The 17,826-nt window shown below is 42.5% G+C and overlaps 2 protein-coding genes across 6 annotated transcripts in view; both read left to right on the top strand.

The window, feature by feature from the left end:
- Window positions 1-4,681: 4,681 nt before the first annotated feature.
- Window positions 4,682-17,826, top strand: part of CGNL1 (cingulin like 1) — a 526,252-nt gene continuing 513,107 nt past the window's right edge. Inside the window, exon 1 of the mRNA XM_084875683.1 lies at window positions 4,682-4,754. The gene's annotated coding sequence lies outside the window, so the exon portion shown is untranslated. The remainder of the gene's footprint in view (window positions 4,755-17,826) is intronic.
- The window catches only part of TCF12 (transcription factor 12), a 310,815-nt gene continuing 297,710 nt past the window's right edge, over window positions 4,722-17,826 (top strand). For 2 of the 5 annotated variants that reach the window (XM_084877301.1, XM_084877299.1), the window contains exons 1-3: window positions 4,722-5,083; window positions 6,089-6,185; window positions 7,166-7,238. In XM_084877301.1, the coding sequence (XP_084733427.1) occupies window positions 6,111-6,185; window positions 7,166-7,238 (148 nt within the window). In that variant the 5' untranslated portion in view covers window positions 4,722-5,083; window positions 6,089-6,110. Of the gene's footprint in view, window positions 5,084-5,335; window positions 5,498-6,088; window positions 6,186-7,165; window positions 7,239-17,826 lie in introns of those variants that run through there. The other 3 variants (XM_084877300.1, XM_084877302.1, XM_084877303.1) reach the window with 3 other exon arrangements.

Below are 17,826 nucleotides of genomic sequence, written 5' to 3'. Positions count from 1 at the left end.
AGAGTATGTTTTGCTAATCTACTATTTTTTATTACTCTTACGTTTCCAGCTAAAAGTCTTCTCAAATTTTGTTGCCATTGTCTTCTCTTTGCATCCTCATGCTTTTAATCCTTAAAAATTCATCTTATTTTAAAAAATATATATTTTATTGATTTTTTACAGAGAGGAAGGGAGAGGAAGAGAGAGTTAGAAACATCAATGAGAGAGAAACATCAATCAACTGCCTCCTGTACACCCCCTACTGGGGTCATGCCCGCAACCAAGGTATGTAACCTTGACCAGAATTAAACCTGGGACCCTTGAGTCCACAGGCCGATGCTCTATCCACTGAGCCAAACCAGTTAGAGCTAAAAATTCATTTTATGACATGACCTCCTGGTTCATAGTTTGATGCTCAACCACTGAGCCATGCTAGCTGGGCTTGACAAATATTATTGATCATCTGCTATATACTAGGCACTGTGCCAAGATTCACACACAATATGGAAGAGAGATTACTATTCATTGGACTTGATTAACTATACTGAGTGGTTTTTTTTTAAAATTAAATTGTGACTCTCTAAATTTGATGTTTTAGAGTAGGGGTGTCGAACTCAATCAGAGAAGGGGCCAAAATCTAAAATCCAGCCTAAATCGCGGGCCGAATGGTTTACTGAACAGTCATAAACTGACAATGTCATAAACTGACAGCGGAGTGCAGTGATGACAGCGCGGTGAGGGCCACATTGCAAGGCCTGGCGGGCTGGATTTGGCCCGCGGGCCTTGTGTTTGACACATGTGTTTTAGAGTGACAGTTTTTCTCTGACATTTGCATTGATTTTGATTTTTGTGTAGACATATGCTTTTTTGAAATATGCAAGAAGGAACCCTAAAGGGGAAAAAGACATGAGATAGGGCATTAGGGAATATCTATCTCATCATACCTGAAAATAGCATTCATACAAACTATTTATAAGCTTGAATAAAAAATGACACTAGCAAGGAGTTGATAACTCTATCTATGAACGTAGAGAAAAAAGCAAAATCTATACCAGAAAATTCCACAAAGATGAAGATTACTATTGGTAGAAGAGAATGAGGAAAGAGGAAAGAGGACTGTTGATGACTAGTAGAATTTTAGATTTTTAATTCATCAGTAATGGAAGTACTATGAACTGAAGGTAATACTTCTTATTAAGCTTACTGTTACATAAAAGTGTTTCCTTTAGTCCCAAGGGTATAGCTGTGGTGGAATAAAAAGCATGGACTCCAGCTGTTCTCCAAAGGAGCAGGGAGCTACAAAGGAGCACACTGGCCATCTACTTCGGTTCTAAGTGGATAATACTAGCAGGCCAGACACTTCAACTAGATAGCAACCTGCCCCTTCACTTGAGCTCTATTCTGTTCCCGCTTCCAACAACTCTTTCTCTGAGCTTTCTAGAATACTTGCCTTCTAAAACAAGAGATCAAGGTCAAGACAAATCTCATAAGAAAAGCCCACTGCCTTGGCTGTTTTTCCCTTTGCCTGTAAAGGCTTCTCTGGGTAACTCAGGTCTCCCTGATAAAACTATGTGTATTTTCTAGTGGAGAGTGGGAGGCGAGGAGACCTCTTAGAAAGGAAGGACTGAAACAATGCTGACAGAACTCCCATGTCTGCCCAATAGTAGGCTAAGGGAATGGACTACAATCTATCAGATTATAACTTTCTTGAGGGCAGGTGGGTTTGAGACTCCTTCTCACAGCATTTAACACTATGCCTTGAATATAAGAAATGTTCATTAGATTTCAACGATGATTTGTTGATATTAATGTTCTCTATAGAAACAGTTCCATTTGTCATCACTGAATTGTATTACTGGTTGTTTCTCTCTGAGCTTTTCTTTTCTTTTTTTTTTTTTTAAATATATTTTATTGATTTTTTGTACAGAGAGGAAGGGAGAGAGCTAGAGAGTTAGAAACATCGATGAGAGAGAGTCATCGATCAGCTGCCTCTTGCACACCCCCTACTTGGGATATGCCCGCAACCAAGGTACATGCCCTTGACCGGAATCGAACCCGGGACCCTTCAGTCCCCAAGCCGATGCTCTATCCATTGAGCCAAACCGGTCTCGGCTCTCTGAGCTTTTCAATAAAGCCTTCTGGCTCTATCTAGCAAGGTCAGCAAAGGCCCAGAAATAAGTCACACGTGACACAAAAATTCCAGTTTTATACTTTTTAAAATCTTCCATATATATCAGGAGCATTATGGGATTGGTAGGAATGATATCCCCCTGTTTATACATGCAAGGATAACATTTCAGCATTAAAAAAGAATCATGTTATAGTGTCAAATGGTATTTATTATGGCCCTAGCCAGTTTGGCTCAATGGATAGAGCATCGTCCTGTAGACTAAAGCATCCTGGGTTGGATTCTGGTCGGGGTTTGTGCAGGAGGCAACCAATCAAACTGTTTCTCACTCAATATTTCTCTCTGTCTATCCCTCTCTTGTCCATCTCCCTAAAAATCAATGAAAAATATCCTCAGGTAAGGATTAACAACAAAACAAACAAACAAATCAATAAATAAAGTGTTTATTATGCACTAGGCACTATGTTAAGTGCACGCATGGTACAGACAGCTGCATGGCAGTCCCAGTCCTCAATGTAGTCCCAGCCCTCAAGGAGTATACAAACTCCTTGAGGAAAATAAAGTATAAAACCATATGGCCCGTAATAGTTATGAAAAGTTCACTATTCAGTCCCTCAGAGGAGTGAGGGAACTCCATGTCTGAGGGTGCGGGCAGACAGCTGTTTCTTTCTGTGAATTAGTTGTGTGAGAAGAAACTGGCTTTCCTTTTCTCTTGAAAAGAACACAAATCTTTCGGTTGGGATTATATACTTTCCCCATTTCCCAAGACTTCTCTGAGCCATTGAATCTTACTACCACCAGAATGGGGCCTTAAAAGCCTGTCAGCCTTCCCACCTGACGAATAGCCATGTGTACACACTAGGTTACAAATAGCAGAAAGCTCCAATCCTGTCGGTTTAATCGATGAACAGAGACCTGGGTTCAGAAGCTGTTTGAGCAGAGGCTCAAAAACATAATCAGAGATCACATTTCTTTCTGCCTATGCTTTCCCCATGTCTGCTTTATTTTAACCTGGCTGGACCTTGTGGATGGGAGATGGCTGCCCACAGTCTAGGGCTCTGGGACCGCCCCACGTCCAACCCCCATAGAACATTCTAGTAACATGTCTTCCATTTTTGAGTTTTTTATGAAACCTTGATTTTTGAGTACATGCAGGTTGCCTCTGAAGCTGTCTTGGAATATAAAACAAACAAATAAAAACTTTCCCAGAAGTCCCCAGCAAATTGTGCTTCTCAGTGGCCCAAACTGTATTATGCCCATTGCTGACCAATAACTGTAGCAGGGAATGTGAACGTGCTGGTTTACTTTAGTTGGATTTATGCTAACTTGCTTGTACTGGAACCCTATACTCCAGTACCCAGCCAGGGCAGGGATGTGACTCTAAGAAAGAGAGGGACGGGGAGGGAGAGAAAGAGGTCGGGTGTTTACCTAGGTAAGGAGGAGTGGATATAGGGGAGGCTACTACTGGATCTGGCACGAGGTCCAGGGTGCAGCCATTGACGTCATGGAAATCCCTGCCCCAAGCTACAATTGCCTTCTCCCGCTGGACAGCTCCGGTGGTTGTAATCAAGTAACTGGTTACCGCATATTTGCAGGGAATCTCCTTCCTTGCTTTCCTGTCCCGGTGGTTAGTTACCCTCAAGGTATTGGCTGCTTCCTTCCATTGGCTACTTTGGAAATTGTCTCCTTTCTTGAGTGTTTCTCCTCCCTGGCTCTCACCGGCTTTCCCTGCACTCACTGCCCCCAGAGAGTGAGCACACGGGCTGCCGTTAGAGAAACCTTTCCTTCCATCTCCAAAGCGAAAGGAATTGAGGTTTTTTTTTTTTTTTTTTTTTTGGTTTTATTTTGTCTTCTATTCCGTTTGGGAGATTCTTTAGGCTAAGTTCAGAGAACTTGCGACCAGAGAGTGCCTGTGGGACAGTCTCTCCCTGGGTCACATGCAGGGACTGGCTCGGTCCATTTCCCAGAGCTGGTCCGGCGGTGCCGTGTGGTGGTGGCCCCGGCTGGGGATGGGGTTCGGGTGGGACGCTGTGCCTGCAGGCGGGGGGCTCGGGTGAGTGGAGAATGTGGGGACCTGCCGCCCGCGCAGCTTTTGCGCGGTTTGAGGGAGGCTTCGCCCCTTCTGCCTTCCGCTCAGCAGCACCCCGGACCCACCGCACCCACTCCTCGTGCGGACCCAGCGGCCGGGGTCCCAGCCCCGCGCAAAGCATCTCCCCGGGCTGGCACTCCGGGCTCCCGCCGCGCTCACCGCCGCTCGCCCCGGGACGGCGGCCTCGGGCTGGTGGCCCGGGCAGCGCATCCAGATGGGCCCGCAGGGGCGTCCCCGCGGCTCCGAGGTGGGAGCGGGACCCGCTGGAGCCCACCGTCCCGCTCGCTCCCGGGGGCCCGCGGGCGGCGTCCTCGGCGGGCGGCCCTGCCTCGCGGGGTACCTGCGCGCGGCCCCCGCCCCTCCCCGCCCCGCCGGCCCGGCCCCCGCCCGCCTCGCCCCGCCGCGGGCTTTGTCCACCGGCCGCGGCCGCCCCTCCCCGCTCCGCCGGCTCCTCCCCGCCCCTCCGCGCCGGCCCCACTTCCTCGGAGCGCGGCGGCGGCGGCGGCGGCGGCGGCGGCGGCGGCGGCGGCGGCGGCGGCGGCGGCGGCGGCGGCGGCGGCGCGGGCCGGGGACGAAGGGGTTAAGCCGGGCTCTTCCCGGCGCGGAGGGATCCGGAGCCCCGCCGAGCGCAGTGCTGAGGCCGCTGCAAGCGAAAAAAATGTCCGCCTGAGGAGAACCACAAGTTCTATTCGGGGGGACCGCCAGCCCGCCCCGGGAGCCAGGGGCGGCCAGGCCCGAGAGCCGCCTCCCGCGCCCGGACCCGGAGAGCTCTGCGCGGGCCGAGGGGGCCGAACCGCCCGCGCGGCGCCGGGGAAGCGGGAGCCGCGCCGCCGGCCGGAGTGAACTTTAATCGGGGAGGTTGGTTGGATGCGGAGACGGGGCGGCAGGTAACTGAGCGGGAGCGGGTGGGGGACGGGGGCGCCGTGGCGGGGCGGCCGGGCGGCGGGGCGTCCCTGCCGGAGGGCGCGGAGGCGCCCCCGGCCGGCGCCCCAACTCCGTGCCCCCCTTTGTACCGCGCGGACCCGGGGTCCCCCTCCAAGTTGGGGAGCGGAGCGGGGGCGGAGGCGGGAGCGGGGCGGCGAGGCCCGCGGGCGGCGCGCGCTCGGCCCGGGCGCGGGGCCCCGCTCGGCTCGGGGACTCGGGCTCGGGGCGCCGGGGCCGCGGGCCGCTCCGGCCGCCCCGCGCGGCGCATTGTTCGGCGGGGCCGGCGGCGGCGGGCCGGGCGGCCAAAGTGGGAGGAGGCCGAGCCGCGGGAGGAGGACGCCGCCGGGCGAGCGCCAGACGAGTTGTCGGCGTTTCTGGTTTCTGTTTTTTACAAACGCCCCTCGGACGCTCGCAAGCGGGGTGCGGGGGCGACCCCCTCCTTACCCCCCACGGGGCCCGCCGGGGAGGTCCGGGCGGCGGCGGCGGCGTTCGGGGACGCGGGCCTGCGGGCGGCGCGCTCCCTGCAACTTGTCAGCCCCATTGTTGCCGGGCCCGGGCGGCGCTGGGCATCTCCCCGCCGCCGCCGCCGCTCGGCTGGCGGCGCCCGGACGCCCCGCGCCCGCCCCGCGAGACCCCCCGCCCGGGCCGGCCCCGCGCGCACGGCTCCCGGCTCCCGGCGGCGGCGGCGGCGCGGGGCGGGGGGCGCCGCGGAGGGAGGAGGGGACCGGCCCGGAAACTTGCGGGAACGGCGGCGAGTTGCGGGGGGCCCGCTGCGTGGCCGGGGAACGCGTGGAGGCACGGATCTGACCGGGCGGGCGCGGGCTCCCGGCTCTCCCGGCCCCCCCACCCCGCACCGCCCGCGGGAACCGGGGACCGAGTGGGGAGTCTGGGGGAGTCCGGCCCGAGCCCCGCTCCATCCCCTCGGGGGTCGCCCGCTGAGCCCGCTTCCTCCTCCTCCTCCGCCGCAGGACCCGCTAGAAGTGGCCCAGGATGAATCCGCAGCAGCAGCGCATGGCCGCGATAGGGACCGACAAGGAGCTGAGCGACCTGCTGGACTTCAGTGCGGTAGGAGAGCTTCCCGCGGCATCTCGGGGTTCTGCTGAGGTTGACTTAAAAAAGAAAGAAAAAGAGAGAGAGAAAGGAGGTGGGGGGGGGGGGGCGGGGAGCGACGTGGAGACTTCCCTAGGCGGCGTGAACTCCCTTTGCTTTGAGCAGAGTTCTCAGGGCTGGAGTCCAGCTCCCCCAAGTTGGACACCTGAACTTTGATGTAATGTCTAGACTTGCAGATTTGAAACTTTATTGCCAAAAGGGGTCATTTGTTTTAACCGGTTGAAAGGAAAACAGTGTAATCGGGAGCTTTGGTTGGAGTCACCCTCTGACCCTGGTGATGATGAGTGATTTTGAATTTCATAGGGAAGAAGGAAATTATTTTTTCTTCAACCAACTCATAACCGTTTCTCTCCCCCCAAGGTGTGGTATGTGAAAGATGTCTTTTACAAGAGGGGCCAGCCTTTTGAGCTGAGTTATCTTTGTAATACACATATGTGTGTATGTATATATGTTTAACATTTTTTTACACGGGTAGTAATTGAGTGTCTCCAAAGTATCTGTTGAAACCTTACTTTCAATGGTTGAATTCCTTTATTAACTGTTGTTAGGAGTCAGGACCAATCCCTACTTTATAAAACTTAATATAGTGGATCCTTCCTGTATGTGGTAGTTTCATTTAATTTGATTCTGACTGCGCGTATTAAATTGTAATGTAAATGTAATGAGATTTAATTAGTTACAATCATGGACAAAAGTTTACTATTTAAACTTAATAATCTTAAAAGCTCTCATTTAAGTAACTGGTTTTGCAGGACAGAATATATCCAAGTAGTGTTAGCAAATAGAATCATAGTATATTTGCCTTTCTGGGTTGAATGTACATTTCAAATTTTATTTTAGCGTCCTTCTGAAATATAGTAACTAACTGATGACTCTTGGTTTGCAGAGTCTAGAAGAATTTCAGGACTAATAGATACTTTTGGGTTATTTTGCAGATGTTTTCCCCACCTGTTAATAGTGGGAAAACCAGACCAACGACACTGGGAAGCAGTCAGTTCAGTGGATCAGGTAAGATGATGTCTAAAATCAGAACCTCATATATTGATGTTGTGATACAGTTTAGTAGAAAAACATATAAAGTATTTTAATATCTTTCTTCATTGTGTTCTTTAGTGTCTTGTTAAAATTATAAATAAAAACAGGAAAAAAATAAAATTATAAATAAAAACAACCAAGCCCAAAATGTGGGCTGTTGCTGTAAGAATCTATTGACATTTCACTAAGAATTTCAATATGGATTAAGAATTACTCTCTTTTTCTATGAATTTTTAAATTGAAAATTGTCTTATTTGAGTATAAGGGATTATATCAGGCCTCTATATTTAGAAAAGTACCAGAAGAAAATGCACTTTGGCCATATGTGATATTTTAAAAAACGTTTATTTAAATATATCTTTTTAAATTTTGCTAAATTTTTAGTCCATAGCATTATGTAACCCAGGTTTCTAAAGAATTGGTAAAATATTATTATTTAATATATGCTCATGAAAAGTAGAATTGAGCCAAGCAACAATTAGTAAGATGCTTTTTTAAAAGATGGCCATTCCCTTCGTAGTTTGCAGCAAATTAACAATTTTGTGGATGGTTATTTAAAATGTTAATGGAATAAAAGTTACAAATAAATGAAAAGGAGTTAGATTTATTTTGAAATGACACCTATTAGGTGACTGAATTCTGTCATACATTCAGATTACATGATGTCCTCTTTAAATTTATCTTCTTATATTTATAACTACTCTGCTCCATTAACATTTATCCCATATTTCTTAAGTATGCATAGTTTTGTTTTTCTACCTAATTTAAATTAATGATTAAAAAAAAGATGTTCTAAAAGCTAGGTCCGTTCTAATGTACAAAAGCTATAATTTTCTGTTTAATTTAAATTTATTCATTAGTGCTCAGAGATAGATGAAAACAAGAACAAAAACCAACAAATACCTAAAGCCATGACAGTACCACCTTAAAAAAACCAGCTGTCAAATCTCTGGGCTGAAACTCCGTAATTCCTCTTTGACTGGTATTTTTATTTCCTCTGGTAAAGTGATAGCGATTTCTTAAGAAACTGTGAGAGCAAAACATTAGAAAGAAAGATTAAATTAGTAATCATTTTACTACTTTATTACACTTTACATTTAAAAGCATTTCTATTTAAAAGATATACAGTAACTTAATTTACTAAAATTCATTTTTAATGATGACATCTTAGCTTATGAGAAAAATAATATGTTGTTTAATATTTTAAATTAAGTATAATAAAAGCACTTTGGATTGTAAATATCCTAAGGCTAACACTATCCTTAATAAAAAGGGTACCATAACATGTTAGACAAATGCCAGCTCTTCTCCCACCTTTTTCCTTTTACTGGCAATCATTGGAAGATTGTCACTTTTTGGGGAGGGGGAGAACATGATTTGTTAATGTAGAAGAAGGCTATATTTCCTTTCTTCACTACTGTTTTGAGTATGTCTCAATTTTTGCAACTAATCATTCTCAAGAACTTTCAAATTTACTTTGCCTAATATGTAGTACATGCTTAGTATATTTCATTAATGAATAGTGATACATTGCTGTTTCAGGCTGTTAGTTTCAGCTTAAATCGTGGAAATTATATTTAACTGACACTCATTGATATCAATAACATGGACTTTTGAAACTTGCTATTAGAAATATTTTCTGTTTTTAGAATAAGGACAGTTTTTTCACTTTATATATAAAATTAAGTTGTGATTTTTACAGTCTGTGAAATTAAAAAGTAGGTGAATTTGTTGTGTATTACAAACATGGCGTTGGAGAAGTTGTAGGTCTTTGCTTGCATTATATGAATTTTTTTTTTACATTGTACAAGTGGTTGTAGTATTTGATGTTTTTGGAGTAGGAATTTCTTAGTTTTAAAATTGCTAGACTTGTTATTTATCCATTGAAAGTTTGAATTTAAGCACTTGTATTTAGTGGGTATAGTAAATGGTTTGTTTTAAATCTAGAAAAGAATTTTTAAAAGCTATAACCTTTAATAATTAGTTTTGGGGAAGGGAAAATGCCATGTGATTATTTTATATCATAATACATATACTGGTAGCTATGGTTTTCCTGTAGCCATTTCTTATCTTAAAGACAATGTCTAAAAGAAATTGGTATAGTAGTAGTATTTATATATTTTACTAATATTTGTATTATCTGTCTTGATATCAAAGGATATGCAATACGTCCTAATGCTTGTTTGTTTGCAGCTTACAAGGATCTAAAGATCTGACTTTCCTTCTGAAGAGCTGACTTAAAGATTAGCGTTTTCTTGTCTTTGGAGTAATTTGTAAAACCCTAGCCTTTTGCCTCATGGAGACTATAATTGTGCAGTATAATTCCTTTCTCGATTATTTGTCCTTTTTAGGATGATTTAATTTCACAGTGAGATTTTCTTGAGAAATAATATATAACACCTTTGGAATTTTTTGAAATGGAAAACATACATGGCTAGAGTACATAATATTATTTTTAAAATTTTATTTCTAAAGCGAAACAAATAACTCTTATGATAGCTGATACTTCATAAAAAATCACTATGGAAAAGATGAATGGATGTGTATTATTTACTATTATTTGTTTTGAGGAGTCTTCTAAAATGTCATTTTCTCAGTAAGGTATTAATTTTCTTTGCCTGATAAGACTGAATTTATCTGCATGGTATGACAGAGTCTCGGAGGTGCTCTCAACAGTGATCTTGAGAGAGGCATTTCTATAGGTGTTAAAGGTGAGGCACTGTGTTAGGGCACTGTATAAAAGGAAAGCTTGTTGAAAGGATTTAACAAAATTGAAATAGTTAAGGTGTTATGAAATCCACTGTCCCCGCAACATTAGGGTTTGAGTATGTGGAACTAAGTTCTGATCCTGGGTTTAATTTTTAGTAGTTTAATGTTTATGTGCTATATGAAAAATCCGTTAGTTTTTGAATTCAAGTAATAAGAGATATTGCAAGGGCTTGGGATATATATTCAGTATGTGAGCCATATCGAGTCTCTCTGTCTGATATTTCTATCTAGAAAGTTGTTTTAACTAGCAAGTAAAGCTTTACTTTTCCTTGTTCAAATCCAACTTTGATAATAGTTCCTGCCCAAGATTTTTGGAAATAATTGTAAAAACTATTTCTAGCTCTTAAATTTTATAAGGTATATAGTTTTTCATTCTCAGTTACTGATTAATTTCTGGAGAAATTTTTCATATGTACACTTAGGCTTTTTGAGAATGTTGCTGTAGCGCCAGAAGACTAAATTCTTATTAAATTGATCTTTAGCAAATTTTTTTTAATTGAATTAATTTTTTGTTGTTTCACATGCAGTTGTAAGGAACAATACAGAGATCCATGTACACTTACCAAATTTTCTGCAGTGCTAACAACTTGAAACACTAGTACAATATTACACCCAGGTTATTGATAGTGATATAGTCAAGATACAAGAACAGTTTTATCACCACAAAGATTCCTAGTGTTTCCCTTTATAACTGCATCTACTTGTAAAGTAATTAAAAAAAAAAATCTACGGTAAGATTATTAAATACCTACTCACCGTGTTAAACATGGAGTTAGCTTTTCAAATTGCCTGTACCATAATTTGAAAATATTTTAAAAGATCAAAAAAGCAAACCAAAATTTACCAATGCAACTGAACTGTAATGTAAGTAGAATGGCACGTTGTATCAGGTAGAAACTAGGTTTAGCCTTTATATGTAAAGTATTTTAAGGTTATGAGTACAGTATGGTTCATGTTTTGTACCTAAGAGTGTTGAAATTTATAGTAACTATCATGTGTCATAATATACACGTGTTCAAATTTAGTGCTTTTATTTGGGTAACCAAACCATGTTAAACATTTGTTTCCTTCAAGTTGTAGTGTGAATGAAGTAACTTCAGAGTCAGCAAGCATGTGAAGGAAAATACAGTATTTTAGGATAAATATTGTCTGCTATTAAGTGACTCATTTAAGGTAAAAGTTAAGTAGCAGAAGTCTTTAGAGAAAAACTGTTTATGAAAACACAAACTTGAAAAACCAAAAAATTAAGAGACAAGTTTATAACCATAGGTATTGTGTGCTTTTTAGAATAGTTACTGTAGTATTCCTTCAAAAGTCATTGGTTTATAATGTACGATATTTGAAAAATAATTTGATTGGATCACAATTCAATTTCTAGAGACTTGTTTATTATATACAATGTGGTATGCCTATAATTATTTAAATACAAGTTTAACTTTCTTTTAGGCTACTATATCGTTTTCTTTGAGTTTTTAAGTAATTCTCTTGGAACAGGAAGATAAAGATGAAGATACTAAACCTTAAATGTAAATGCAGTTGTTTTCACACTTTAGATTTAATGGGGTTATTTAGAATAATCTCTTATTAAAGCCTGCTAGTCTTTCTGTTCTTGAACAATTGGTAATCATGCCTGGAATATCACTGCCTACTTAATGTTGTCAGACTTGGATAACTCTTGCCTTAAGAGAGTCAAGTAACTGTATTAGAAAGTGTCTTCTGAAAAGAAAAAGATAATTTCTGGACAGTGTGTTGGACACCTTTAAAAAAAAAAACTTAGTAGGACTGCTTTGGATACCACTTGAATATATTTTTTGGACGGGAATGTTGAGATTACAAATCTAATGCTTTTGCATTTAGGGTATAAAATGAGAAAATATTTAAATATGTCAGTTCAAAAGACTAATAAATGACTTGTATAGGAAGTAGGAAGGAGAAAAGGATTGATAGAATTAAAGGATTGGATTTATGTAGGTAAGAGAAATGAACCAAGGTTGCAGTTCTGGCATGATTAGAGAGGATAGTGCTGGAAGAGAGTAAAGATGTTGAATTGATTTGAGCATTTTAAAATTCACATGACCTGGGACTTTTCTGGCTAATTTAGGGATTTATGACAGAAGTATGCAAGGAGATGAGTAAAATAGAAATGTTGGTTAAAAAACAACAACGACGGTTCTTTTCTGCTTATAAAATTAATAGGTAGTGTTGAAAAAAACATCGGAGAACAGAAAAAATGGGGAGAAAACACCTATTTCACTATCTAGAGAAAATTGTTTTATTCCCTTTAGCCTTACATTTACAAAGTTGAGAGCTTAGTGATGGTTTCACTTTATATTCTGAATTTTAAATTTTGCTTAATATTATGAGTATTTTCTCAAGTTTTTATAAATACTTAATGAACATGGTTTAAAATTGTATGATATTACGTGGAAATGGACATAGCCTAGATTATCAAGTCAGTTCTCTTACTGCAAGAAATTTAGGGATTTTGTTAATTTTCTTTTCTTTTCTTTTTTTTTTTTTAAAATATATTTTATTGATTTTTTCACAGAAAGGAAGAGAGAGGGATAGAGAGTTAGAAACGTCGATGAGAGAGAATCATCGACCAGCTGCCTCTTGCACACCCCCACGGGGGATGTGCCTGCAACCAAGGTACATGCCCTTGACCGGAATCGAACCCGGGACCTTTCAGTCCGCAGGCCGACGCTCTATCCACTGAGCCAAACCAGTGCCGGCTTAATTTTCTTTTTTTATAAAAAATGTGATAGCACCTTTTTGTACATACATAGATTTTTAACCACTCTTTGATTTTCTTTGGCTGGAGATACAGATCTTGTTTTTTTTGTGCCTATAAGTTATAATTAAAGCTAAGTGAGTAAATGAATACCCCTTAAGGAAATAAACTCAGAGGGAGATAAATTATCAGGCCAAATATTGATGTTAATGGTAGAGTTAGATATATAAAATTAGTGACTTTAGTTGATTATTTAACGTAAAAACACAAATTGTTATTAGTATACTAGAGGCCTGGTGCACAAATTCATGCATGGGTGGGATCCCTCAGGGATGCCTGTGGGGATTGGGTCCCAGCTCGCGCCCTCAGCCTCGCAGCCCTGAAGCCCCTCCTGGCACCCTGATGTGGCCTGGCACCATCCTCTCACCTGCTCCACCATCCCTCCTGTGGGGTGATCTATTGGGTCCCCCCTTCCCCACTCTCCTCTTGGCTCCCTCAGTGCCTAGGAACTGGGCAGTGGCCCCACCCCCAGCCACTGGAGTTGGTTGCTGACTGTGGGGTGATCGTGCTCCTATTTGCATCTGCCTTGGTCTGGCACCACCTGCTCACCTGCTCCACCATCCTGCTGTGGTTCCGCTCTTGTCAGAGCCTTACTGGGCCCGCAGTGCCTCACTGTTGCCCACTGTCTGCACCACATCACCAATGCCTGCTGTGTTCCATGCTGTCCCCTGATAGCACACATCATAGTGAGCGGTTCAACTCCTGGTCGAACTCTCGGTTGAACAATTTGCATATTAGGCTTTTATTATATAGCACTAGAGGCCTGGTGCATGAGATTGTGCACTGAGTGGGGGGGTCCCTAGGCCTGGCCTGCGCCCTCTTGTAGTCTGGCACTCCTCTGGGGAAGTCTGTAAGCTGGCAGGCAGACATCCCTCTGGCATCCCATCTGGGATCCCTCACTCCTTACCACCCTGCCCGCCTGTTCACTCCTTACTGCTTGGCTTGCTGCTCCTTAGCAGTAGGCTCCTTACTGGTAGGCTTGCTGCTGCTTAGCACTGTCGCGGAGGTGGGGGAGGCTCCCTCCACCGCTATCATGCTTGCCATCTGTGAGCCCAGTTTCTGGCTGAGCGGTCACTCTCCCTGTATGAGTGCACTGACCACCACGGGGCAGCTCCTGCATTGAGTGTTTACTTCTGGTGGTCAGTACGCATCATAGCGATTGGTCATTCCAGTCGTTTTGCTGTAATGGTCTCTTAGGCTTTTATTTATAGAATAGAGGTCTGGTGCATGAAAATTCATGCACTGGATGGGGGTCCCTCAGCCTGGCCTGCCCCCTCTCAGTCCGGGAGCCCTCATGGGCGGGAGGCAACCTGGTGATCAGGGGAAGGTGATGCCCCATCACACCTCTGCTGCTGTCACTGCTGGCAGCACAAGCCTTGACTAGCTCTGGTTACCTGAGCCTCAGACAGTCCTGGGCAGCTGGGCAGCTGCCATCTCTGATATATAATATTTGGAGGAGGAAGGCACCAATACTTTGATATGGAATTTATCAGATATGAGTATGCGCCTCCGGCCAGCCCTGGGCAGCTGGGCTGATGCCATCCGAGGCTTGCCTGTGCTGTGGGCTGGCCCTGGGAAGCTGGACAGCTACCATCTGAGGCTTGCCTGTGCCGCGAGCCGGCTCTATGAGGCTGAGGGGACTGGGGGACTCCGGAGGCAGACATGTAGCTGAGGGGACTGGGAGCCACCATCTTTGAGGGCGTGACAGTCAATTAGCATATTCCCTCCTTATTGGCTGTGGGTGCCACTATTTTTGTTAGGGCATGACAGTCAATTAGCATATCCCCTCTCTATTAGATAGGATGAATGGCATTTATATATGGAGTATAGATTTGTATATAAATGGATTGTGTATGACTGGAGAGAATTCCTATGATTCTTCATCCTGTATTGATTGAAATGGAGTAGAATCTATTTGGAGTCTGTCAGAGAGAGAGCACTTGAATTCTTGACTTTTTATAAAAGAGACAGTATAGTGCAGTGGGAAGAATTGGGCTTACGAGCCAGACAGATGAATTGGAATCATTGCTTTGTGACTTGCTAGCTAAGTGGCACCCGCTTAAGTAATACTAATGATAATATTAATTATTATTAATAGTACTAATTATAATTAGTGTTATAGTCAGTGTTTATTGAACTATTATTGTATGCTAGGCACTGTGCTGAGCAATTACAGGCATTATCTCATATTACTTTGGATAAAATGAGATGTTTGCTGGTTGGAGGTGGGGGAGGAGGTTTGAGAAATGCTGTCACTAGGGCAACATGTCAAAGTTGCTTTTTAGTGCCATAAAGTTATATACATTGTTAAAAGTCTAAAAAGAAGTCAGGCAGAAGGGTAGTTTTGAAAAGTCATCAGGTTTGTTAGGACCTTACCTTTTATTTTTGTAGTTAATTTCTTCTTAAGACTTTTTTTTTTTTTTTTTTTTTTTTTTCGTAGACTAGCTATTGTATAGTGCAGAATAATGAGTAGAAACATGTACACCTTTTGTACACCTTTTGAAAACCTTTTGAAAACCCTCTTCAATGCTTAGGCAGCACCACTTGGATGTAGTGTTTCTCCATATTTTCTCCCCAGCTCCTTGAAATTCTTTCTGGAATGAGGTGTAGACTCAATAAATAAAATAAAAATTACATGAGCTGAGAGGATAGAATAGTTGGGAGACAGGTTGCTGAAAATATTAATAGTCTCTAGGGCAGAACTTCTCAAGGGTAGAGAAAGAACGTAAACTCCCTTGGTAACCTGAAGCAATACCTTGTGAGCAGAAGAAATCTTAAAAATTCATGTCATTTTACTCTCTGCTCTGTAGCACAAACGTATTTGGTGTAATATAAATATGTTTTAGGTAATCACTGAGTAAAGTGGAAGTTCTAGTAAGGTGCATTATGTTTAGCCTTGGCATCGCTCTCCTCCTGTTTTGAGTTGTACTTTTGGTGTTAAGGGCCAGAGGAGGGGTATGCAGACCTATACTATCTTTTCCTTAGTGAGAAGCCCACCATTGAAGTATATTCTTTAGATGTCTTTATTTCTGGATCACTTCTTTCTACATGAGTCTATGGAGAGAGATCATTACATTAGAAGAAAAATGGCTTTGTTCGGGAGGAAATTATTACTTTGTAAACTAAATGAGAGATTTGTTAGTAATGTTACTGTCATTTGAACCTCTGTTTTCTGATTACAGGTAGACCATCTGTAATTTCTTAACATACCCTTGACTTGAGAAGAAAATGTATATTTTTTAGGGGGAGAACTTTGGTTTTTTTATTTGTTCCCTGTTTAAAATGTGCTTTCATAAAGACCATGGTGAGTCATCCAAGCTAGTTAGTGTAAGCTGATTGGGGACTTAAAGATCACATTTGAAGATCACACAAAAATGAAAACAGACTAGGGATTGTTACTAATTTTTATTGCATTGGATAATGACTCAAGTATGAAACCTTCAATATAAAACAAACAATTTGAGATAAGTTGCAGGACAGAAAAACATTACTTTTCAAAACAACTATACTACCATATTTTCCCATATTTTTGGTTATTAAAAACTGAGAAAGTTTGTCTAAGATGTCATTTTGTCAGGTCTATTTTAGGTGTTAGGAAGGTACCTGTATTTGAGTTAAGGGAGTCTTTGAATTTGAAAGATTATTCCAGTTACATTAAGGATCTGGAGGCAACTTTTTTCAACAATTGTTGGTTTATATATTTATTTATTTATTTATTTACTTTTGTTTTGTTGGTGAGCCATTGTGAAGCTTTAAAATGAGCAGAATCACCTCATGATTACTATTCTACGACTTCATTGGTGGTTAATGTACTAGTAGAGAATACAGTTAAATTTAATATCATCCTGCAACTCTAATCGATGAGCAAATGTTTTCAGCAAGACTTGAGCAGTGGTGGGGCACCACAGGGATCCCTCCTAGGAGAGAATTACAGTCATCAAGCTTCTCAGTCCTTGAGGCATATGTTGTTGTTTTCCAGTTGTTGGGGATAAAGAAAAGTTTTGTGCCGCTAGAGAGGAAAAAATGCTAGGCTCACTTTGACTTATGCCTGAAGCATGATTTGGCCACAAGTTAGAGAATCTGAGTTTGTATGGGCACTCATAGGCCATGGGTGAAAATCTTAGAGTTCTCCTCTTAGTTTTTTTGCCATGTGGAAGCCCTTCTATATCTAGCTGACTTTGTCACCTGTTAGAAGCCCCTTGCCTCTCAGTGTGGCATTGATATGTTAAGGTTCTGGAAAATGTTTTTCAATGTTGGTCCCAATTTGGGATAAAGTTAATAAAGTTAAAGGGGAAACTTTATAGCTGGCTTGAGTTGATTATGCCTCTCCAAGTAGGGAAGTAATTAGGCCCATTTCAAGACTATAAATATCCTACCTGTCTCTTATCTAAGCATCAGCTACTTTTGTTTTTGTTTTAGGAGATAGAACCTACTTTATTCTATGTCAAGACCACCGGTTATCCTTCAAAGGGCCACGATCCCTGATCTACAATTTTGAAATCCAAAGAAGTTTGAATAACAAATTTTCCTTTAAATTGACCATAAACTGTTTTTCATGGCAAAATGTGATCTTACCTGAATGGAGGCCATTGGCATTCTCAATTTTCCTAGTAACTGTATGGTTACCAGGTGCTGGGGGTGATTTGTGACATATGGTATATGTATACTCTATATTTCTTTTCTAAAATCTGAAAAACTGGGTTCTAATACGCACCTGGCTCCATAGATTTCCAAAAAGATATTATAGACCTTGATCTGTGTGTGTATGTCTCCAAAATAAGTAGTTCTTTTTTGGATTAAAAATCTGTATTAGAGATTTTTATTACTTTCAATACAGAAGAAAATTGTGGTGGTCTTGGTACTATAAAGGAAATTCTTCTTGGAATGTAGGGTTCTTAGGTTGAGATTTGTACTTTTTGAATAGTTTGCCCAATACTTTGATTTAGGAGATAAATATATATACATATAAATAATATATAAATAAAAATACATATATATTTA

Source organism: Pipistrellus hanaki, assembly GCF_964339955.1.
Source record: "Pipistrellus hanaki genome assembly, chromosome: 1".
Classification (NCBI taxonomy): Eukaryota; Metazoa; Chordata; class Mammalia; order Chiroptera; family Vespertilionidae; genus Pipistrellus; species Pipistrellus hanaki.
This window is presented reverse-complemented; position numbering and strand designations above follow the sequence as displayed.